Below are 24,329 nucleotides of genomic sequence, written 5' to 3' on the forward strand. Positions count from 1 at the left end.
TCAGTTGGCTGGACGCTGGTTCGTGATGTGGAATGATGCCAACAGCTAGAGTTTAATTCCTGTATAGGCTGAGGTTATTCATGAAGGCCTCACCTTCTCAACCTTGCCCCTCGCCTGAGGCGTGGTGATCCTCGGGTTAAATCACCATCAGTCAGCACTTCCCCTCAAAAGGGGAGAGCAGCCTATAGTCATCTGGGACAATGGTGACTTTACTTTCCTTTTTATTAAAATATAAAGGAACTAAAGAGTTCCAAAAGCTTATTACAAAACTTCATTCTAAGCTTACTAAATCAAGGATAGTTACACAATGTGAAATAATGTGATTTCTCTTGAACATCACAAGTTAAACTGCATTAATTTAGTGCACAAGACTGAATATTTTAACACTTGTTTTTCTTCAATCTGAGCATCCAGACCCATCACCGAAAATAACTATATGCAATTTCCTTCATCCGGACTATACCAGGATGTTCTTCATGTATTTGTTCAAGAACTATTTCAAGCAGACTAGGAGGAATGGTGGCACAGTGGTTAACACTGCTGCCTCACAGTGCCAGGGACCCGGGTTCGATTTCCGGCTTGGGTCACTGTCTGTGTGGAGTCTGCACATCCTCCCCGTGTCTGCATGGGTTTCCTCTGGGTGCTCTGGTTTCCTCCCACAGTCCAAAGCTGTGCATTTTAGGTGGATTGGCCATGCTAAATTGCCCCTTAATGTCAGGGGGACGAGCTAGGGTAAATGCATGGGGTTATGGGGATAGGACCTGGGTGGGATTGTGGTTGGTGCAGACTCGATGGGCTGAATGGCCTCCTTCTGCACTGTAGGATTCTATAAATGATCATTCAGATTCCCCACAATAGACACCCACATTGGATGTTCAACTCAAGCTTTCTTGACACATATGGTTTTAAATCAGGATGCAAATGATGCTATTCCTTTCAATACCAGATCCATCACCTTCCCCATCCATGGTATCATTTCTGGTATGTCCCTGAACTTGAGAAACTGTCACAGGCAAATGACCAACTAGAGGAAAATAAAGAATATGAGCAAAACTATTTGGTGGTATCTGCTCAATAGGTTAAAGTAAGCCTGGTAATCCATCAGCATTAGCACGGTGCTCTGATTGATGATACTTTGTATCATAGGAGTGTTCAGATAAGATCAGAAAGCAATCGGCTGGAAGCTAACAAAGGTATGCTTTCATAAGATCTAACAATAATCGTTAAGTATCGATGATCAGTCAATAATGTGACATGATGACCAGATAAATAATCATGAAATCTTTGTACTCCAAAGTTTAATTCAATGCTTCATTTTCTATCTGAGCTTCGTTAGATTCAACACTAGTCAGAGTATAGTAGTCTTGCCTGGTGATTGTCGAGCGGTGTTCATTCATCCGTTGTCGTAGCGTCTGCATGGTTTCCCCAATGTACCATGCCTCGGGACATCCTTTCCTGCAGCGTATCAGGTAACGACAATGGATGAATGAACACCGCTCGACAATCACCAGGCAACACTGTTCTCTTCCTGTTGGGGAACACTTCAGCGGTCACGGGCATTCGGCCTCTGATCTTCACATAAGCGTTCTCCAAGGCGGCCTTCACGACACACGACAGCACAGAGTCGCTGAGCAGAAACTGATAGCCAAGTTCCGCACACATGAGGACGGCCTCAACTGGGATCTTGGGTTCATGTCACACTATCACAGCTTGCCTGGACTTGCAGAATCTCACTGGCTGTCCTGTCTGGAGACAATACACATCTCTTTAACCTGTGCTTAATGCTCTCTCCACTCACATTGTTTGTACCTTTAAGACTTGATTATCTGGAAAGACTGCATTCCAATCATTATTCTGTAAATTGAGTTTGTGTCTCTGTATGCCCTGTTTGTGAGCATTTCTCCACTCCACCTGACGAAGGGGCAGCGCTCCGAAAGCTAGTGGCATTTGCTACCAAATAAAGGTGTTGGGCTTTAACCTGATGTTGTTAAACTTCTTACTGTGTTTACCCCAGTCCAACGCCGGCATCTCCACATCTTCAATAATAGTCATAGAGCAATACAGCACTGTAAGCGAGGTTTTTGCGAGGTGGTTGGTTATCACTGAAACTTCGGACAATACAAGACTCATGAAGCCAGTGTCTCAGTTTAAAGAGGTATCATTTATTTAACTAGTGATTGCTAGGATAAGTCATCAAAAGGTGTAGCTGCTTTATCTCCTCCAGAGATAAAGCAGCTAGACCACTCCGATAAATTCTGACGTATACAATTCAAAACAGATCAATTATAGATTTGACTTATCAGATTCACCCACCTTTCATTACTTTAAATCAATCAGCTTGAATATGCATAAATTAATAACACTTGTCACATACTTCAGCCAATTGCACCTTACCTTCAAGCATAATGGTCTTTCATTGGTCTACTAAATCTGGATATTTCTAATCTCTACCCCTTTTGGCTAAACTAACTTCCTCTGTTACCTAGCAACCCCAGATGCTAGCCACAAAGTTCAAAGTCAATGTTCCCACAAGTTCCCCTGCAGGTCACGGCCAAACCAGACTGACACATGATCCCTTGTCTGGGCAAGCATCCATCTTATCGGTACAGTGAAAAAACCCTATTCATGAAGTTAGATTATGTAATATACCACCAGATACTTTACAGATAAAACTTGGACATTTCTAAGGCCCCATTGTTACCTTAGAATGTAGTGTCTGTCCTATTGACTTTACCATCATGCATTGCAGTAACTTGCCTTTGGCTAAAGCGAACAATGATTTTATGAAATACATAATATGTTTTAAATCATTACAACTTGTTTAAATCTCTTACTGCATTCTACATGTGTGTAAACTGCTCCCTTGTTAGCTTATAAGTCTGATTTAAAATCATTTACTTCAATACTGATTGTTCTGTCAGTGTCTTAAATACCGAATGATTTAAAATTTCACTAACCTATCAGATTTTCCTTCTTCAGGGAGCCAGGTAGAAAATCAGCAAGCAGGACCTCAAATATTGTAATTTCTGGATTACTCCCAGTATGTTGTGAAAATAAGCTGAGAAATAGGAGGATAAGGCAGATGAATAAGGCAGACAGGGTAGATGCAGGGAGGGTATTCCCGATGGTGGGAGAGTCCAGAACCAGGGGTCACAAACTGAAGATTTGGGGTCGGCCACTTAGGACAGAGGTGAGGAGACATTTCTTTACCCAAAGAGTGGTGAGCCTGTGGAATTCATTACCACAGGAAGTTGTTGATGCCAAAACATTGAATGTATTCAAGAGGCAGCTGGATATAGCACTTGGGGAGAATGGGATCAAAGGTTATGGGGAAAAAGCAGGATTTGGCTATTGAGTTGGACGATCAGCCATGATCGTAATGAATGGCGGAGCAGGCTCGAAGGGCCAAATGGCTTCCTCCTCCTCCTATCTTCTATGTTTCTATGAATGCGTGGCTGGAAAGATGGTGCAGGAGGGAGGGCTTTAGATTCCTGGGACTGGTTCTGGGGAGATGACACCTGTACAAGCTGGGCAGATTGCACCTGAACAAAGCTGGGACTGAGTTCCTTGGTGGTCGCTTTGCCAGTGCTGTTGGAGCGCTTTAAACTAGCTCGGCAGAGACATGGGAACCAAGAGGCAATATTAGAGAGAGATACCATGCTGCACAAAATACTGGGAGAGATAGAAAACACTAGTATTGAGATTTGTATGTTAATCAGTGAAGTTGGAGTAAGGGAAAAAGTAATGATATCTAAATGAGAGTTACTGTGCATGTATGTGAATGCACGGAGAATAGTAAATAAGATTGGAGAGTTATAGGCACAGATTGCATTGTAGAAATTTGGTGTGGCGATAACAGAGACCTGGCTCAAGGAAGGCCAGGATTGGGTGTTAAGTATTCATAGAATTCCTACAGTGCAGAAGAAAGCCATTCGGCCCATTGAGCCTGCACCAACAACAATCCCACCCAGACCCTATCCCTGTAACCCCATGTATTTACCCTGCTCATCCCCCTGACACTAAGAGGCAATTTACCATGGCCAATCTACCTAACCTACACACCTTTGGAGTGTGGGAGGAAACCGGAGCTCCTGGAGGAAACCCACGCAGACACGAGGAGAACGTGCAAACTCCACACCAGACAGTGACCCGAGGCTGGAATTGAACCCGGGGCCCTGGCACTGTGAGGTCTGGGTACAAGGTGCTCAGAAAGGAAAGGAAAAGGGGTGGCAGTATTGGATAGGGAGAGCATCACGGTGTAGGAGAGAGAGGATGTCCCAGAGTTTTCAAGGACAGAATCAATTTGGTTCGAGCTAAAAAAACAAAATGGGTGTAATTACATTGCACGGTGTAGTCCACAGACCACCAACTAGTGAGAAGGACGTAGAAAAACAAATCTGTAGGGAAGTTACAGAGAGATGCAAACATCATAGAGTAGTTTTAATGGGGGACTTTAATTACCTGAATGTAGACTGGGACAGTGGTAGAGTAAAGGGCTAAAGTTCCAAGACTGTATTCAGGAACATTTTCTCAATCAGTTTGTGTCCAATCCAACAAGAAAGGATGCACTGTTGGACCTAGTTCTTAAAAATGAGGTGGGCCAAGTAGATCAGTGTAGGCACATTTAGGAAACAGCGATCATTATAAGGTTTGGAATGATAATAAAAAAGGATAGTGAACAGCCAGAATAAAAATAATTAACTAGGGGTGAGCCAAGTTCAGTGGGGAAAGAACAGAGCTGGGCAGTTTAGATTGGGATGAAAAGTTGGCGGGGAAAGCTGTAGCTGAACATTGGGCTACCCTCAAAGCAGCAATGGTCCAGACTCGGTCAAGGTATTTTCCCTAAAAAAGGAGAAAAGTAGGGATAAACAAATCCAAAGCTTCCTGGAATGAAAAAGGAGATAGAAATTAAGATAAGGAAGAAAGAATGTATTGATGACAGGTGTCAGTTTGAAAATACAGTTGAGAGCCAAGAGGAATACAGAAGATTCAGACTGGAGGGGGAAAAAGCACATTACAGAAGTGAAGAGGGGTTATGAGAAAATACTGGCAGGCAATATAAATGGGAATTCCAAAGTTTTCTCTCGACAGATAAATAAAGACACAAAGTACTAGAGCAAGGATGTCCCGAGGCATGATACATCGGCGAGGCCATGGAGACGCTATGACAACGGATGAATGGACACCATGCAACAATCACCAGGTAGGAGTGTTCTCTTCCAGTCGGGGAACACGTCAGCCTCCAATCTTCAGGTAAGTGTTCTCCAAGGTGGCCTTCAAGACACACGACAACGCAGAATCGTCGAGCAGAAACTGATAGCCAAGTTCCACACGCATGAGGACAGCCTCAACCGGGATCTTGCGTTCATGTCACATTACATGTAACCTCCACTATTTGGCCTGGGCTTGCAAAATCCTACTAACTGTCCTGGCTTGAGATAATTCACACCTCTTTAACGTGTGATTATCCCTCTCTCCACTCGCACTCTGTACCTGTAAAGACTTGATTACCTGAAAAAGACTCTCATTCCAACCATTATCTTACAATTGTGTCTTTGTCTATATATGCCGTGTTTGTGAAACCTACCTCTCCATTCATCTGATGAAGGAGCAGCGCTCCAAAAGCTCGTGATTCCAAATAAACCTGTTGGACTTTAACCTGGTCTTGTGAGACTTCTTACTGTACCCATCCCAGTCCAACGCCGGCATCTGTACATCAAGAGCAAGGAGGTCATGCTGAAATTATACAAGACACCAATTAGACCTCAGCTAGAGTATTGTGTACAGTTCTGGGTGCCACACTATAGGAAGGATTTGGACATATTGGAGAGAGAGCAGAAGATAAGGATGGTTCCAGGTATGATAAACTTCAGTTACGAGGTTGGATTGGAAAGGTTGGGGCTGGTCTCCTGGGAGAAAAGAAGGCTGAGAGAAGATTTGATAGCGATCTTCAAAATCGTGATGGGGCTGGACAGAGTAGATAGAGAGAAACTGTTCTCCCTCGTAAAAGGATCAAGGGTGAGAAGATTTAAACTAATTATCAAATAAAGCCAATGTGATGTGAGAAAAAAACTTCTTCACACAGCGAGCTATTGGGATCTGGAACACACAGCCTGGAAGTGTGGTGGAGGCAGATTCAGTTGAGGCATTCAAGAGGGTTTACTTGATTACTTGAATAGAAACAAGGTGCAGGGAAGAGGCAGGGAAATGGCACTAAGTCATGATGCTCATTTGAAGAGCTGGCACAGACCCAAATGGCTGAATGGCCTCCTTCTGCACTGTAACACTTATGTGATTCCATATTTACTTTAGATTTACCAATAGTGGTAATAAAACACCATTTACTATCCAGGGTAAAATAAATGTTCTTTATCAGCTTTTGTGGATCATTTCAGTGGAAATGTGCTCTCCCAGGCTCAAACAGCATCAGCCCATTGGAAGCAAAGTCATGAGACTAGCTAGTTCAGCAGAAAGAAACCCCCTGATCCTTCCACTTCACCAACTGTCAGAATGAACATGGTTCAGTCCTGGATGTGATTAACAGCAGCAAAAACAGCAGAATCCAACCCTTGGAATAAATTGTGAACTCGCTGGTGTCTCTGCAGGCTGGATGACTGAGTGAATCCCTTCCCACACACAAAGCAGGTGAACGGCCTCTCTCCGGTGTGAACTCGCTGGTGTCTCTGCAGATTAGATGAATCAATGAATTCTTTCCCACACACACAGCAAATAAATGGTCTCTCCCCGGTGTGAACTCGCTGGTGGGTCTGCAAGTTGGATAACTGAGTAAATCCCTTCCCACAATCAGAGCAGGTGAATGGTTTCTCCCCAGTGTGAATGCGTTTGTGTCTCTTCATGGCAGATAAATCACTGAATCCCTTTCCACACTCGGAGCAGATGAAAGGCCTTTCCCCAGTGTGAACACGGTGGTGGGTCTGTAAGTTGGCAGACTGACTGAATGTCTTGCCACACACCAAGCAAGTGAACGGTCTCTCCCCACTGTGAACCTCCTGGTGTCTCAGCAGGTGGGATGACTGAGTGAATCCCTTCCCACAGACAGAGCAGGTGAATGGTCTCTCCCCAGTGTGACTGCGATGATGAATTTCCAGCTCTGATGGGAACCTGAATCCCTTCCCACAGCCCCCACATTTCCACGGTTTCTCCAGGGTGCAGTGTCCTTGTGACTCTCCAGGTTAAACAATCAGTTAAATCTCACACAGAACACGGGTACAGTCTCTCCCCGCTGTGAATGCTGTGATGTATTTTCAGATTGTGTAACTGGTTAAAGCTCTTTCCACACTCAGTGCACTGGAACACTCTCACTCAGGTGTGTGTCTTGGTGCTTTTCCAGTCAAACTGATGTTTAAAGCCTTCTGAAGCAGACAGAACAGAGAAACATTTCTCCTTCTAGATTCAAAGGCTGATGATGATCACGGTGCAGTGAATCAAGTGACTCTATCAGGTCTTGGTTGAAATAAAGGTCTGCAAATTCTCCCCTTCTGATGTTCTGTAAAAGGAATTTACAACAGACACTGTCAGTACAGGATAGAAATCCAGAACAGACAATTCTAGTTTCTATTGCACAAAAGCTGTAAATCTCCATCCCACACACTCTCCCTTCATTTTCACTCTGCTGTATTTATTATTCACCTTCCCAATTCTCCTGAAAATGTTGATTCAGGCTGATTGACAGATCACTGCTTCCTGTCCTGGATACAAAAGACCAGAACAAATAGGAGCTTCAGTCAGCCATTTGGCCCATCAAGCCTTTAAACCATTCAACATAACCATTAGCTCATCAACTCAGCATCATTCACCCCACACTAAACCCATATCCCTTGATATCTTCAATATCTAAAAACCAATCAATTTATCTTAATATTAAGTTAATATTTGATGATTGAGGCTCAACAGTCCTGAGGAATTGAGAATTCCAAAGCTTCATCACATCGTTGAGTGAAGAAATCCTTCCTCATAGCTTTCTCTCCATCTTCTGTCCCATAAGTCTGTTTCCCATAAGCCTTGACACCCTTGTCAATTAAAAATCTGTCTAACTCATTCTGGAATATATTCAATGATCCACAGCCTCCACCGGTTGCTGTGGAAGAGAAATCCAAAGACTAACAATTGTCTAAGGAAGGAGATGTCTGGAAATATATAACAACAACAGTCCTATATTACAAGACTGGAAATAATACTAAAAGTATTTTATTACAGAACCATAAATAATATATCTGTATCATGTAACAACACTAGAATCATAGAATCCGTCAGTGCAGAAGGAGGCCATTCGGCCCATCACAATCCCACCCAGGCCCTATCCCCATAACCCCATGCATTTACCCTGACACGTAGGGGCAATTTAGCATGGCCAATCCACCTAACCCACACATCTTTGGACTGTGGGAGAAAACCAGAGCACCCGGAGAAAACCCACGCAGACATGGGAAGAACGTACAAACTCCACACACAGTGATCCAAGCCGGGAATCAAACCCAGGTCCCTGGTGCTGTGAAACGGCAGTGCTAACCACTGTGCCGCCCCTAGACATATCTCTGTCCTATATTAATTTACTGTCCCCTTAAATGTCAGCCGTCTCCTGGGGAAACCAGCACTTTACTTGTGAACATTCGGAAAGAGCCCATCCTTTTATCCAGACAAATAAATGTGTCAGGCTGAGGGAACAAAGGATGTGAATGTCTTTAAGAAAGAGACCTGGGCCAACCTTTCCAGAGTCTGCACTTTCCCTGGATTCACTTCCTTTCCCTTCAGTTGCTGCTGCAAGCCCCCAATTTCCCCCAGAATGAGAAGAGAAATGGAAAGGGGGAGAAAAGAAAGTGTTTTACTCACAGATGTTGGCGACAGGAAGAAGTTTCAGTCTGTCTGAAGCTGAATCTTCATTCACACAAAGCTCGCGCTCTAATTGGCTGGAGGATCAGAGTCCTTCCGGTTCTCTGACTCTTCCCATTGGTCAATACCTCAGCATGAAGGTCAGTGGGTGGGCTATTTCCTGCACATGCGCATCTGCCCCTCCCTCTTGGACATGCGCAGTCCCGGGCCGCCCGCCCGCGCTGTGGATAGAGCGGTTTCGCCAGCGCGGGGGATTGTGGGAGCTGCAGGCGCCTTACTCATCCAGAGCCCAGTCTCCAAACTCCTGAGACATGGATGGGAAGTTGGGGTGGGGTGGCATGTTCATTCTGACACTTCATACCTGTTTCTGCTGTTATTAAAATTCCCTGTTGAATGGGCTGGAGTTTAATATTCTCAACCAATTACAAATACATCAGTTTTGATGTAGTTTCTCAAGTTCTGGATGTCATCAAGAGGTACGGGTAGGCTTCCAGTCGAGTGATAAAAGAGGAGAAGCGCACGGGGTTAAGGCAAGGAATTCCAGAGTTCTGGAATCCAGCAATTGAAAACTGCTCATGAAAGTGAACCGGTCTCAGTTGCCTCATCCTTTCTCCATCCTTTATCCCCTTCCAGGATCAGCAAATCTAGCTGAGAAACTGTGCAACAATTAAAAGGGGCAAAAAAAGTTTCGAAAATAAACTTCTTCACCCAGGGAGTGGTGAAATGTAGAACTCGCTCAAACACTGTGGTTGAGGTGAATAGTATCGATGTAAGTAAGGGGGAGCTGGATAAACACATGAGGATAGAAGGTATTGCTTAATGAAGTAAAGTTAGAGAAAATTTGCATACAGTAATAATGACAGGGACTGAATGGCCTGGTTCTGTGGTGTCCATTCTGGGTGAAGAATCTTGCATCATAAAACATGGTCCACCCTCTTAGCCAAATAAATATTTTTTTGTAGATTAGGCATTTATTTTTTTAAATACCTATGCTGGGCATGGTGTTTTAACATTTGCGTAGGGATCTTAATGTACAAACAAAACATATGTATAAAACACAAGTATAGGAATCCAAGGTTAGTGGCTAAAGATCAGGAAATGGCCAAGTTAAAAGCTTGAATGCAGCAGGACTGATGATATTGAGCTAGAAGGAGCCAGAGTTTGTACAAACTCTTAGCTAAAGAGGTTCAAATACACATGGGCCCTGAGCTAAAGAGATTCAAATACACACAGACCCTCAGCTAAATAGGTTCACATACACACAGACATTGAGCTAGAGAGGTTCAAATACACATGGACCTTGAGCAAAAGAGATTTACATACACACAGACATTGAGCTGAAGGGGTTTACGTATGCACAGACCCTGAACTTATAATAATTATTTTTGGAAAGGACTCTGAATGAGTACAGTTATGTAATTCAAGTCCATTTAAAAAAAGACTGCTCTTCAAACTTATATTGGAACAAATCACGAGATGTTTGTAGTTGAATTGAATGCCTTGGCTCCTCACTCAGACACCTGACTGAGACGAGGAATTGACTGGACAATCGCTGGAAGAAATGAGCTGAAATGTTCTTTGGGAGTGAAACTGTTTCGCTTTTACCTGGAACGGACTATGTCAGAGTTAAATGTAATACCAGGCTAAATTACATTGAAGATACAGCACAGAAACAGGCCATTCAGCCCTACCAATCCATGCCAGTGAATATACTTCTGTTGAGTCTCTCTCCATGCTTTCCCATCTAACTCTCAGTCTATCTGTTTGTTCATTTTCCCTGTGTTTATCCAGCTTCCCCTTAAATGCGATTCACGTCCTCCACTCCCTGTGGTAGCGGGTTCCATAATTGCATCACGCTTTGGGAAATAAGTTTCTCCTGAATTCCTTATTCCATTAATCATTCAGTATCGTTTTGCTGTTCCCTTAAAGTGGAAACATTCTCTGTTTATCAAAAGCTTTCATAATTTTAAGAACATGCATGATCCCCCAGTCTTTTCTTTTAAAGAGAGAAGTGACCCAGCCTAGTTATAGTTTCCTGACAGGTTTAACGTATCAAGAGTAAAATTCTGAAGAGAAAAATGTTTTGTTCATAGTTGAGCTCAGAACAATGAGAGACAGCAGGAACAGAATCACAAGGGAACTTGAGAACAGGAGATTCACTAAGAATGGGTGGACTGGGCTGGGCTGTGTGAATAAGATGGTTGATCAGACTGTCCATGATCGGGATCTTGTGTTGGGAGACAGTGGGGAAGTTCACGTGGCAACCTTCAATAAAAGAACAACCTGTATTCTCTAAAGGTAAACTTGCAGGTTGAGTCCGTAATTAAGAAAGCAAATGTAATGTTGTCATTTATCTCAAGAGGCTTGGAATACAAAAGCAGGGATGTACTTCTGAGGCTTTATAAAGCACTGGTTAGGCCCCATTTGGAGTACTGTGAGCAATTTTGGGCCCCACACCTCAGGAAGGACATACTGGCACTGGAGCGGGTCCAGCGGAGATTCACACGGATGATCCCAGGAATGGTAGGCCTGACATACGATGAACGTCTGAGGATCGTGGGATTATATTCATTGGAGTTTAGGAGGTTGAGGGGAGATCTGATAGAAACTTACAAGATAATGAACGGCTTAGATAGGATGGACGTAGGGAAGTTGTTTCCATTAACAGGGGAGACTAGGACGCGGGGGCACAGCCTTAGAATAAAAGGGAGTCACTTTAGAACAGAGATGAGGAGAAATTTCTTCAGCCAGAGAGTGGTGGGTCTGTGGAATTCATTGCCACAGAGGGCTGTGGAGGCCGAGACGTTGAGCGTCTTCAAGACAGAAATTGATAAATTCTTGATTTCTCGAGGAATTAAGGGCTATGGGGAGAGAGCGGGTAAATGGAGTTGAAATCAACCATGATTGAATGGTGGAGTGGACTCGATGGGCCGAATGGCCTTACTTCCGCTCCTATGTCTTATGGTCTTATGGTCTTATATAGCAACATTATATGTAATTAAAAATCCCAAGTGTTTCACAAGAACATTGTAAAACAAAACTTGAAGTTGCGCAAGACATAATTCTGAAAGAGGAAATCCTACAATCTCACAAACTATAAATCTCTGTCCACCACACTCTCCCATTTTCCTACCAATTGTAACAATAAGTCGTCCTCCTATTCGTCTCCTGAATAATGGCGGCGGCGGCCCCCACAATCCACCGTGCTTGTGAAACCGTTCTATCCGTCACGCATGTGGGTGGCCCGGGACTGCTCATGAGCCATTTTTCTTCTGGGGGAATTTGGGGACTTGCAGCAACTGAAGGGAAAGGAAGTGAATTCAGTCTGGATATTCCACACATTTTTACTCCAGTCATATAGACATATATCTGTCTAACAGTCTGCATGGTGATTTTCAGCTCTCTGTGCCCAGGACAGGAAGAAGTCTCACAACACCAGGTTAAAGTCCAACAGGTTTATTTTTTTAAAATACTTTTCCAATTCAATCAAATCAAGTCCAAATCATAGTCTCAACAAGTTGAGACATTTCCGATCCAGGCTGACAAGACAGGGCATGCAATCCTCTACCCTGTCTTGGGCCTGATCAACATGAGCCAAGCTGATTGGAGTAGGCGGAGAATTCCTCCTCTCAGGCTTGAACTCATTTGCATGTTAGCCAAAAGGCCGAGATACCACTTTTAAAAATTGCTTCATATGAAACATATGAAGCTTATCTCTGACCCAATGACCCTTATAATCTCAACCAAGTGCAGCATCCACATAACTACACTTGATCTTAGCCAAAAGGCCGAGAAGCGATAGCCTGTGGTAGCACAAGCTACCCCAGGATAGGAAGCAGTGAACATGGATCCGTCAATCAACCTGAATCAGCACTTTTGGGAGAATTGGGAGGGTGAATATTACATACAGCAGAGTGAGAATGGAAGGAGAGTGTGTGGGATAGAGACCTACAGCTTTTGTTCCATAGAAACTAGAATGGTGTGTTCTGAATTTCTATCCTGTACTGACAGTGGTGAATTTTGTAAACTCCTTTTACAGATTATCAGAAGGTGAGGATTTACAGACAGAAATCTCAAACCAAATGTCACATCCAGATCTGATAGTCACGGGATTTCTTTGGACCTGAATACCATCAGCCTTTGAATCTAGAAAGAGAAATGTTTCTCTGTTCTGTCTGCTTCAGAATGCTTTAAACATCTGTGTGACTGGAAAAGCAACAAGACACACACACATGCAAGTGGAAGTGTTCCAGTGAATTTAAAAAGAGTTTTAATGAGTTACACAGCTTGAAATAAATCACACCATTCACAGCAGGGAGAGGCTGCGCTCTTGTTCTATGTGTGGAAGAGGCTTCAACCGATCGTCCAAACTGGAGAGACATGAAGGCACCCACACTATGGAGAAACCGTGGAAATATGGAGACTGTGGGAAGGGATTCAGGACCCCATCTGTGCTGGAAACTCATTGACGCAGTCACACTGGAGAGAAACTGTTCACCTGCTCGGCATGTGGGAAAGGGTTCGGTGAGTCTTTCCACCTACCAGACACACCAGTGTGTTCACACGAGGGAGAGACCATTCATCTGCACTGAGTATGGAAAGGGATTCACTCAGTTACCCAATCTGCGGAAACACCAACAAGTTCACTCTGGGGATGGACTGTTCACCTGCTCCATGTGGGAAAGGATTCAGTAATTCATCCCAACTGCTCAGACACCAGGAAATTCATCTGGGGAGAAGCTGTTCACCTGCTCTTTGTGCAGGAAGGGATTCACTCAGTGTGATAACTTCAATCAGGAAATTGAGGTTGGCCTGCTTGAGTATGAACTCTCTTAATTGATGGCCCAAATCAGGGAACCCTGTGACCTGTATTTAAACAGGAGTGTCAGTCTCTCTGCACACCTGATGCAGATAGCACACTGTGAGCACTTCATATGTTATGGTGGGATATTGTAAATAAAGGAACTTTTGGTGACAGGACTTTCGCTTCTGTGGACTAATTACACTCAGTCATCCAGCCTGCAGAGACACAAAGTCACTCACACCAAGGAGAGACCCTTTAAATGCTCTGACTGTGGGAGTGGCTCTCGGGATCTGATGGACCATCAGCGCATTCACACAGAGGGCAGGCATTCAACTGCTCTCACTTTCCAAAGAAGTTTATAAGGTCATCCATACTGTGAAGACACTGGCAAGTTCACACCGGGGAGAGACTGTTCACCTGCTCTGTGTGTGGGAAGGGATTCACTCAGTGATCCTGTTTGCAGAGAAACAATTTCACTCACACCAATGAGAGACCCTATAAATTCACTGACTGTGGGAGTGGTTTCAAAAGCTCTCAGGAACTGGCGTCCTACCAGCGCATTCACACTGAGGAGAGACCGTTCAACTGCTCTCACTACACAAAGAGGTTTACAACATCATGTATACTGCAGGTGCACCAGTGAGGGCACATCGGGGATTGGACGTGCACCTGATCTGCGTGTGGAAAGGGATTTACTTGACCATCTCACCTGCAGACATACCAGTGAGTTCACACTGGGGAGAAGCCATTCATCTGCTCTGTGTGGGAAGGGATTCACTTGGTCATTTCCCCTGCCATTTAGAGAGCTTCTGCGTGAAGAAAATATAGTTGCTTAGCAACTAGAAAGCTCTTGTAAAGTAACAAACAGCTTTCTATGTTCTTTAGTTTTTAGCCCAAAGCTTGCAGCAGTTGCAGACAGTTCAAGTCAGGTCATGCAGCAGCGAGCAGCTCTCATCTCTGATTGTAAAAGTTAGAGAGAGAAACCAACACACTCAGCTTTGCAATAAGAAAAGCTGTACAACGGAGTAATGTGCAGCAAGCAAGCTCCAGAGGAAACTTGGGCCTGAAAACCTGGAAATAGAACAGGATTCTGTTCAGGGACACCAGGCGAAGTTGAGAAGAAGTAGAAAATTAGAATTTCTATAGTGCAGAAAGAGGCCATTTGGCCCATCAAGGTTTGAACATCATCTAAAAGAGCATCCCACACAAGCTCTCCCCTCTGCCCTATCCCCATAACCTATACCATAGCCAATTCACCTAACCTGCACATCTTGGAGTGTGGGAGGAAACCGGAGCATCAGAAGGAAACCCACACAGACACAGGGAGAACATGCAAATGCCACACATAGAGCCACCCAATGCAGGAATTGAACCCAGGTTCCTGACGCTGTGAGGCAGCAGTGCTAACCACTGTGCCACCAGGTTGCTTGTTTGAGTGAGAATAGGTTGGTGAAAATGCTAGAGAAAGGTTTTTGAAAAGTAATCCTAAAGTTAACAATGTCTAAATATTTTCTGTGCACAAATTGTGAAGTATTGCTGGGATATCAGAACTTATGTAACAGTGTGAGCCAGTCAAGGTAATAACAACCAATAGGGGTGACCTAAAATCCTGGCACAGATTTCCTGTTAAAAGTGAAGCAGGAGCTCTGGTCAAAAGGATGCTTTGGAAAACAAGGACTGAATTTGGAATGGAATGTATTACAACGAGAGAAGATTGTAAAGAGTATTTTGGGAGTGGAGTTTGGAAAGTTCAGATGACAATCATCTCGGGAAATTGAGGAGAAATCTACAATCACTAACTTTGTGTGTTAGTGAGAGCATTGTAGCTTCAAATATAATTTCTCATCTGTATTAATCTTAAAACCTGTCTGTCAATGTTATACTAAAGGAGGAGTAAAGGAGTATTGTATTAGAATCCATTCTTCATGCTTAATAATTTTTTTCTCTTGTTGTTAAAACGAATTAGTGGCCCTGTGACTCTTCCTCCACATTTGATTAAAAATAGTAAAAGTTTTGGTCTTTAGATCCAGGGTTTTGTTCTGGGATTTTCCCGTCCAGTTATAACATCAACTGGGATCATAACAGGAGTGCAGATTTCCGCTGAAATAGATACAAAATGCGAGAAGGGAGGAGGCCATTCAGCCTGCTACATAATTCATTATCATAATTAATTATGGCTGATCATTCAACTCAGTAACCTGTTCCAACTTTCCCTGTCTAGTCCTGTTACAATTGTATAGGTTTCTGTGTGTCCACACTGACTGAAACTTTTCCTGATTCGGGGTCACACCACAAACAAATATGGTCTTGCTGTCTGCAAACAACTCTTCTGACCCAAGATACTGGGCCACTTTGGTTTAAAATTATTCCCGTTAACCACCTTTGGTTACTACCAAAGCTTCTGATGTAAACCTGATCATCCGTTTTGAACTGCCTCTGTTTGGGTGGTAGTCGTATCCCTCCTTCTGCTTCTCTTGTCTCCTGCACACTTTTGCTCTGAGATCTGGATGAAGCAGATCCAGATGAGACTTCAGCCTTCTCCCCGGAGTCCAGTTGTGGACAGTGGTGTGATACGAGACTAGATCAAAAATTTTGAGAGCTTTGTTCTTAAAGTAGCACCTGCCATTCCCTTCAATCCCTCCTTCAGAGTTTGAACAGCTCTTTCTGCTAGACCTTGTGTACATGATGTGGAGATGCCGGCGTTGGACTGGGGTAAACACAGTAAGAAGTCTCACAACACCAGGTTAAAGTCCAACAGGTTTATTTGGTAGCAACAGCCACTAGCTTTTGCAGTGCTGCTCCTTAGTCAGGTAAGTGGGAGTTCTGTTCACAAACAGGACATATAAAGACACAAACTCAACTTACAAAATAATGGTTGGAATGAGAGTCTTTACAGGTAATCACGTCTTAAAGGTACAGACAATGAGTGGAGAGAGGGTTAAGCACAGGTTAAAGAGATGTGTATTGTCTTGAGCCAGGACAGTTAGTGAGATTTTGCAAGCCCAGGCAAGTCGTGAAGGCTACAGATGAAACGGCGCAGTATGCTCATGGCGTATACCATTCTTTTACATTCCTGAAACATCTCACTTGTAAACAGAGTGTCGTTATCTGAAACAACCAAATCTGGTAACCCAGCGCTTGTGAAAATTTGACAGAGCTTCTCTATTGCCACAGGAGCTGGAATATTACTCATGATCGGTTTTCCAATCATTTTGAATGCACATCTACAATGACCAAACACGTGATTCATGAAAGGTCCCCCAAAGTCCATATGTAGTCTGGACCGCTGTCGAAAGATAGAAATGATAAGGGCTATTATAAGATTGCCAGGCTCTGCTAGGTTTTTGTTTAATCAACTTAGAAGTAGAATTCACTTTAAATCAATGGGGAGCAAGTTTTTAGTAATTGTAATTAGGTGTTTTAAATACTTTTTAAATACTGGGGCGGCACGGTGGCTAGCACTGTTGCCTCACAGCACCAGGGACCCAGATTCAATTCCCAGCTTGGGTCACTGTCTGTGTGGAGTTTGCACATTCTCCCCGTGTCTGCGTGGGTTTCCTCCAGGTGCTCTGATTTCCTCCCACAGACCAAAGATGTGCAGGTTAGGTGAATTGGCTATGCTAAATTCTCTGTGTACTCAAACAGGTGCCCAAGTGTGGCGACTAGGGGATTTTCACAGTAACTTCATTGCTTTGTGAATTAACCCTACTTGTGACTAATAAATAAACGTATAGACTTACCTTGTAGTTTTAAAGGTATGTGTAATACAATAATTTGTCCACACATCTAAAAATGTATAAAATACATATTTATAAGTTTAAAAATGCCCTGTGATACTAAACATGAGTTAAATACATTCCTTTAAGGTATCTGTTGAATCACAAGGCCATAAAGGAGACTTAATTGTCTTACCAGACACCTTATCAGAAACAACTGAAACAAGAGAGAGTTTTAATGAGGCTGCCTTCACAGTTTCTAATCAAAACTGCGTCAGAAAGACATTAATGGCACAGCTAACGAAAGAGTTATGGTTGGGGACTTAGTGGGAACTGACAAGGACTAATTATAACATGCTGGTATCCCTCGAAGCATTATTCTCTTCCGGCAGTGATAAAATGCTCAGTCATTAGATTGATAAGCAATGTATACCTGTGTTTCATTGTTGTTGGCAAGAAACAAACTTACCAGGGCTATAATCAGGGAATATCCTGAAGGCAAGTTGATTTGACCACATTCCTTAGAGATTGTTAATTTCACTGATAAGGCCATAAAATATTAATGGCTTTAGTAGGCTCCCTTTATCAATTGAAGCAGCCACATGTGAGATTGGTTTAGTGAAGCTGCTTTGTGAGGCTATCAAAATAGAGACATTAGATAAAGATGTCTGACTAAGAGAAAGATTGAGGTAAGGGGCTCTACCGCAGTTGACAAGGTTTGGTGGTGATATATTGTGTGTCTCACGAGGTATCGTGATCACAAAGCCCAGGGATGTTCAGTATTTCATTCTGTTGGATCAATACGCAATGTATGTCATTTGTAACACTTTTGATTGGATTGTGTCCAGCTGACTGTGAGCTGCAGAATTGTATAAACCATGATGATTTTCTTTGTCCGGTGGAGTGGTGTTTTTGATGCTTTGCGTCAAGAACTCTCCCCTTGCTAGCCAGTAAATAAAGACAATCTGTCTGTTAAGTATCTTGTGTTAATGAGTGTTTGTGTAAAATTCAAACTCGGAAGTTGAGATTTTTATACCATGGCCTATGCGAATGAAGTGGTAATGTACCCAGTGTGTTGGGGAGAGTGAACTCAGAAGAATCATTCAATACACAAGCCTGATCCAGTCGACAAACAGTTTATTGAGTTACGCCAGTGGGGAGAAGCCACAGGGGCTGACCATGTGCAACTCCACCCAACAAAGAAAATCATCAATTCTTATACAGTTACTCAGCCCATCCCGGCTGGACACAATCCAATCAGAATGGTTATAGATTACATACATTACATATAGATCCAATTAAATTAGTAACTGGGCATCCTGGGGCTTTGTGATCATCTCATGAACAGATAGGTGCCCCCATCATGATGTTTTCCAGACTCCCTTATCTACCATTCTTGGGTTTTCTTTGTACATAGACTCCCTTAGTTTGAAAAGGGGTGGATTAAAAATGTCAGCACTCTTCCTTTGTTTTAATCTAATGACCACACAGTCTGGGAATCATTTCTATTTAATAATGTCTCCTTTTAAACTCTTTTCCTCAATATTCAGTTCCAGAATTCTCCTTTTCATTGTGTTAATTGTGTCAGGAATAAATCTTGGGACCTGACAGGAAGTTTAACCCAAGATCAATCCAACACAGGATTGGTCAGAATCATTTCACATGTCCCAAATTTTAAATAACCATTACAAATTAAACTCTCATTCTCACATGTGTGAATTGTATCCGGATTAAAATTCCCACATGTTTAGTAAAATATCCTGGAATCATGTCTCTGACCAGTAAATATGGCTCCAGATTCATAACTTCTGAAAAAAAAGCTTTATTAAATTACACTTCCTTTTTTAAAATCTGTTTGATTTAAATCACAAACAGAAAACCTCAAAGCTTGAAGCATTCAACCCACAAATATCATCCATACACAAGCAGAGAAACTTAGCATGTGCTTTACAAGAATAAACAAAATGACTTCCTTAAGTGTTCCTGTGGTTCTGTTTTTAAACTTCCAGAAATGCCTTTAATTAAAGACTCAAGATAAGGTTAATTCCCCAGAAAGATAAACCTTAACAAATGTAGCCCAAAATAATGATAAAACACATCTACAAACATCCACATAAAACAAACAAAACACACAGGTTCTCACAGCTCGTAAATTTCAAACAAAGAATCCTCAGCATTCTCTCTCACAGCTATAGCGTTTTAAAGCTCACAACTCCTTGATTAAAATAAGATACAAGATTCTCCATTCTCCTTCATTATAATTTAAACTTTTTTAAGCCAACTCCCAAGGCCTGATTTTATAGGCAACATCTAGTCTTTGTTAATTTAAAATCCCAAACAAAATCCCAAAATCCCACTTGCAATATCTTTGTTCTTTATCTGGGGTTGAGATGACAACACGATAAAATTCTCACAATTATTCCAAATTCCTCCAGGCTCTGCTTAAAATTTCCAAATGTAACTTACCATAAATCCTCAATTATAAACTAAAATGGACACATGAGTTCCCGGGCAATTTGAAAACGAATAAACTGTCTGCTGAAAGGGTTAACTTTTCTACATAACCTAAAGGGGTGGGGAGTGAGCAGAAAAAACGTGGCACACAGTTGTGTCACTTTACATAATTTTTTAAAAATTCTCTAACAACAAAACAAACTTGATTTTCAACTTCATCTATTATTTTTTTTGTTATATTCCTCAACCTAATTATTTTAATTTGGTCAGTTTTCGTTAGGGATAGGTAATTTCTGTTCTTTATAAACTGGTTCACTCATTTTGTTAATTCTACATGGGCTTGGAGAGTCAGAACCCAGACTTTATCATCCTTATCCTTTTCCTCCTTTTGCCACCACTCTCTCTGTTTTGCGGGAGGGTCGTGGGGATTCCAATCATAAAAGTAAAATACTGCGGATGCTGGAATCTGAAACAAAAACAGAAAATGCTGGAAGATCTCAGCAGGTCTGACAGCATCTGTGGAGAGAGAATAGAGCCAACGTTTCAAGTCTGGATCACCCTTCATAAGTGCTCTTGTGAAGTGTCACCCAGACTTGAAACGTTGGCTCTATTCTCTAATCAATTTACCGAGAAGTTTCTTGCTCTCAGTTTCCGAATGATAGGCAAGAGACCTGTCCGGTCCCCACTTAAGCTCTGATTTTTCACTGGCCATGCTTGGGTAGGATTATAACCATAAAAATCTACTCTCAGACATCCGCTTTTCAGTCCAGTGTTACTTGGACTGTACCGTCACTTCGCCGACTATTGGGTCACAAGTCCTTCACAGTTCTTATCACAAATTTATGATTAAACAATTTAAACAATGCCTGAAAACACTTCTTAACCAACTACTAACCACTGTTTGTTAATTGGTCAGACCCAATTTTTGCAGATTCAGGTATCTTAGCCACTAAACACCAGCTGGTCCTGGAATAAGTTTAATTCTAACTCATTCTGAGTAAATATTCTCACCAGGTCCTCTGTCGGGGCCCTGCTGAGCAGCTTTAATGGTCCGTGATTGCAGAAACTGAGCAGTCACAGGAATGTGGTCAAGATAGTCCAGTCCCATAATGCCTCACATTCAATCTGCAGTCCTGCAATTACAACAGAATATGTGGCTGAGTGTAGCTGCCTTGGCCATGGTCAACCCCAATACTGCCTTCTTGAACTGCTACAGTGCCTGAGGCGTAGATACATGCACAGTGCTGTTAGGGAGGGATTTCCAGCTACACATTCCAGATTTTCACTAGAATGTAGATGGATACCAGATTGATATATTCCATTCAACCACACCCAAGGTGAGTTCTTCCAATTCCTTTATTGTCCAGGACAATATATTCACCATATTTTCAAAACAGAAATTAAACATTCCCATTTGATTTCAGGTATTAACATATTCTGTTAGTTTGTTCTTTATTGTCGATATCAGGCTTGGGTTGTTCTCCTTGGAGCAAAGGAGGTTGAGGGGAGATTTGATAGAGGTGGACAAGATTTCGACAGGTTTAGATAAGGTGGACAAAGGAAAGCTGTTCCCATTAGCTGATGGGACAAGGACGACTGGGGCGCAGATTTAAGGTTTTGGGTCAGAGATGCAGGGCACGATGTGAGGAAGAATATTTTGAAGCAGCGAATGGTAATGACCTGGAACTCGCTGCCTACGAGGGTGGAGGAAGTGGAGACAATAAACAATTACAAAGGAAATTGGATGGGCATTTGGGGGGGTTTCAAACAGAAATGCTGACTAAATATCTCTGAACTTCTTAACACCCTGTCACTCTGTGATCCTTGTGAAATTTGAAACCAGGTATTCGCAACAAGGCTCAAAGAGCATCAGCCCACTGGAGGCAAAGTCGTGAGACCGGCCAGTCCAGCAGAAAGAAACCCTCCGACCCTCCCCATTGACCAACTGTGAGAATGAACAAAATGCAGTCCTGGATGTAACAGAGCAGAAACAATAACAGCAGAATCCAACCTCTGTAATCACTCGTGAACTTGGTGTCTCAGCGGGTGGGATGAAAAACTGAATCCCTTCCCACACTGAACAGGTGAACGGCCTCTTCCCAGTGTGAACTCGCTTATGTCTCCGCAGGGTGGATGACGAACTGAATCTCTTCCCACACTGAGAACAGATGAAGGGTTTCTCCCCAGTGTGAGCTCACTGGTGTACCTGCAGGTTGGATAAGTCAGTGAATCCCTCCCCACACTGAGAGCAGGTGAACAGCGTCTCCCCAGTGTGAACTCGCTGGTGTGCCCACAGATTGGATGTCAGAGTGAATCCCTTCCCACACTGAGGGCAGGTGAATGGTCTCTCCCCAGTGTGAACTCGCTGGTGTCTCTGCAAGTGGGAAAGCTGAGTGAATCCCTTTCCACACTGAGAGCAGATAGAAGAACATAGAAAAAATACAGCACAAACAGGCCCTTCGGCCCACAAGTTGCGCCGGTCATGTCCCTACCTACCTAGGCTTATATATAGGCTTACCTATAACCCTCAATCCTATTAAGTCCCATGTAATCATCCAGAAGTCTCTTAAAAGACCCGAGTTTGCCTCCACCACCACTGACTACAGCCGATTCCACTCACCAACACCCTCCGAGTGAAAAACTTACCCCTGACATCTCCTCTGTACCTACTCCCCAGCACCTTAAACCTGTGTCCTCTCGTAGAGCGGGCGAACTAATCCACTCGGAGAAGTATAAACCCCCAAAAGAGCAAAGCTATAAATGTGCAACCCTACATGGATGGTACTCCCGATCACATGGTGACTGGACGAAATCCATAAACCACCCCCCAAAAAAGTGTAAAAATGCAACTCTGCATGGATGATACTCTGACCACATGATGACTGGGTGAATTCATAAACCCACAAAAAAAAAAGCAAAGCTATAAAAGTGCAACTCTGCAATCCTCATACCAAACCCATAAACCATCCAAATATATGGGAAAGTCCCGACACCAACTTGCTCTGCCAACTAGTGCCCCCACAACAATCCGACATATACTACCCAAATCCACACCACGATATCTTGCCTGCCACAACATAAGACACCCTCAAACAATAAAAAATCACCCCATCCCACCAGCTCTGGAAGCCCCCCCACCCCATGCACCCTAACAGACACACACGGGAGACAAGAGCGCCAAGGCAGGGTAGAACAACAAGCCATCCTTCAACCAACAATATACCCACTGACATCCCTATCAGGAAACCCCCAGGACATTCATCCCTCCACATGACCTCTTGCCCCACCCCCAGTAGCCCATCTATTACCTCCTCAATGGCCCACACACTAAACAAAAATTTATTTTTTTCTCCCCCAAACCCCTCTCCGAAAAAACAGAACCTGACCCAGCAACAGATGCAAAACCTCCTCATCTAAGAAACCCCCCCCTGCCAAAAAAAAAACAAGTCTCCAACACACACACACCATTTGGACATTCACCCGAAAACACGTAAACACCCAACTTGGCAGCCCCCTCCTCCTAACACACACCACCTCCCCCCAACCATGTAAAACACAACAGAAACAGAACATAGAACATAGAACAGTACAGCACAGAACAGGCCCTTCGGCCCACGATGTTGTGCCGAGCTTTATCTGAAACCAAGATCAAGCTATCCCACTCCCTATCATCCTGGTGTGCTCCATGTGCCTATCCAATAACCGCTTAAATGTTCCTAAAATGTCTGACTCCACTATCACTGCAGGCAGTCCATTCCACACCCCAACCACTCTCTGCGTAAAGAACCTACCTCTGATATCCTTCCTGTATCTCCCACCACGAACCCTATAGTTATGCCCCCTTGTAATAGCTCCATCCACCCGAGGAAATAGTCTTTGAACGTTCACTCTATCTATCCCCTTCATCATTTTATAAACCTCTATTAAGTCTCCCCTCAGCCTCCTCCGCTCCAGAGAGAACAGCCCTAGCTCCCTCAACCTTTCCTCATAAGACCTACCCTCCAAACCAGGCAGAATCCTGGTAAATCTCCTCTGCACTCTTTCCAGCGCTTCCACATCCTTCTTATAGTGAGGTGACCAGAACTGCACACAATATTCCAAATGTGGTCTCACCAAGGTCCTGTACAGTTGCAGCATAACCCCACGGCTCTTAAACTCCAACCCCCTGTTAATAAAAGCTAACACACTATAGGCCTTCTTCACAGCTCTATCCACTTAAGTGGCAACCTTTAGAGATCTGTGGATATAGAACATAGAAACCCTACAGTGCAGAAGGAGGCCACTCGGCCCATTGAGTCTGCACCGACCACAATCCCACCCAGGCCCTACCCCCACATATTTACCCACTAATCCCTCTAACTACACATCTCAGGGACAATTTTTAACCTGGCCAATCAACCTAACCCACACATCTTTGGACTGTGGGAGGAAACCGGAGCACCCGGAGGAAACCCACGCAGACACGAGGAGAATGTGCAAACTCCACACAGACAGTGACCCGAGCC

The 24,329-nt window shown here is 43.3% G+C and overlaps 1 protein-coding gene across 1 annotated transcript in view; it reads right to left on the reverse strand.

Annotated features, from left to right (window-relative positions):
• LOC144510907 (uncharacterized) overlaps nucleotides 1-24,329 on the reverse strand; it is a 347,486-nt gene that overhangs the window by 192,335 nt on the left and 130,822 nt on the right. The window contains exon 5 of the mRNA XM_078240963.1: nucleotides 6,655-7,007. Coding sequence (XP_078097089.1) covers nucleotides 6,655-7,007 — 353 coding nt within the window. The remainder of the gene's footprint in view (nucleotides 1-6,654; nucleotides 7,008-24,329) is intronic.

This window comes from Mustelus asterias, chromosome 23 (assembly GCF_964213995.1).
Source record: "Mustelus asterias chromosome 23, sMusAst1.hap1.1, whole genome shotgun sequence".
Taxonomy (NCBI): Eukaryota; Metazoa; Chordata; class Chondrichthyes; order Carcharhiniformes; family Triakidae; genus Mustelus; species Mustelus asterias.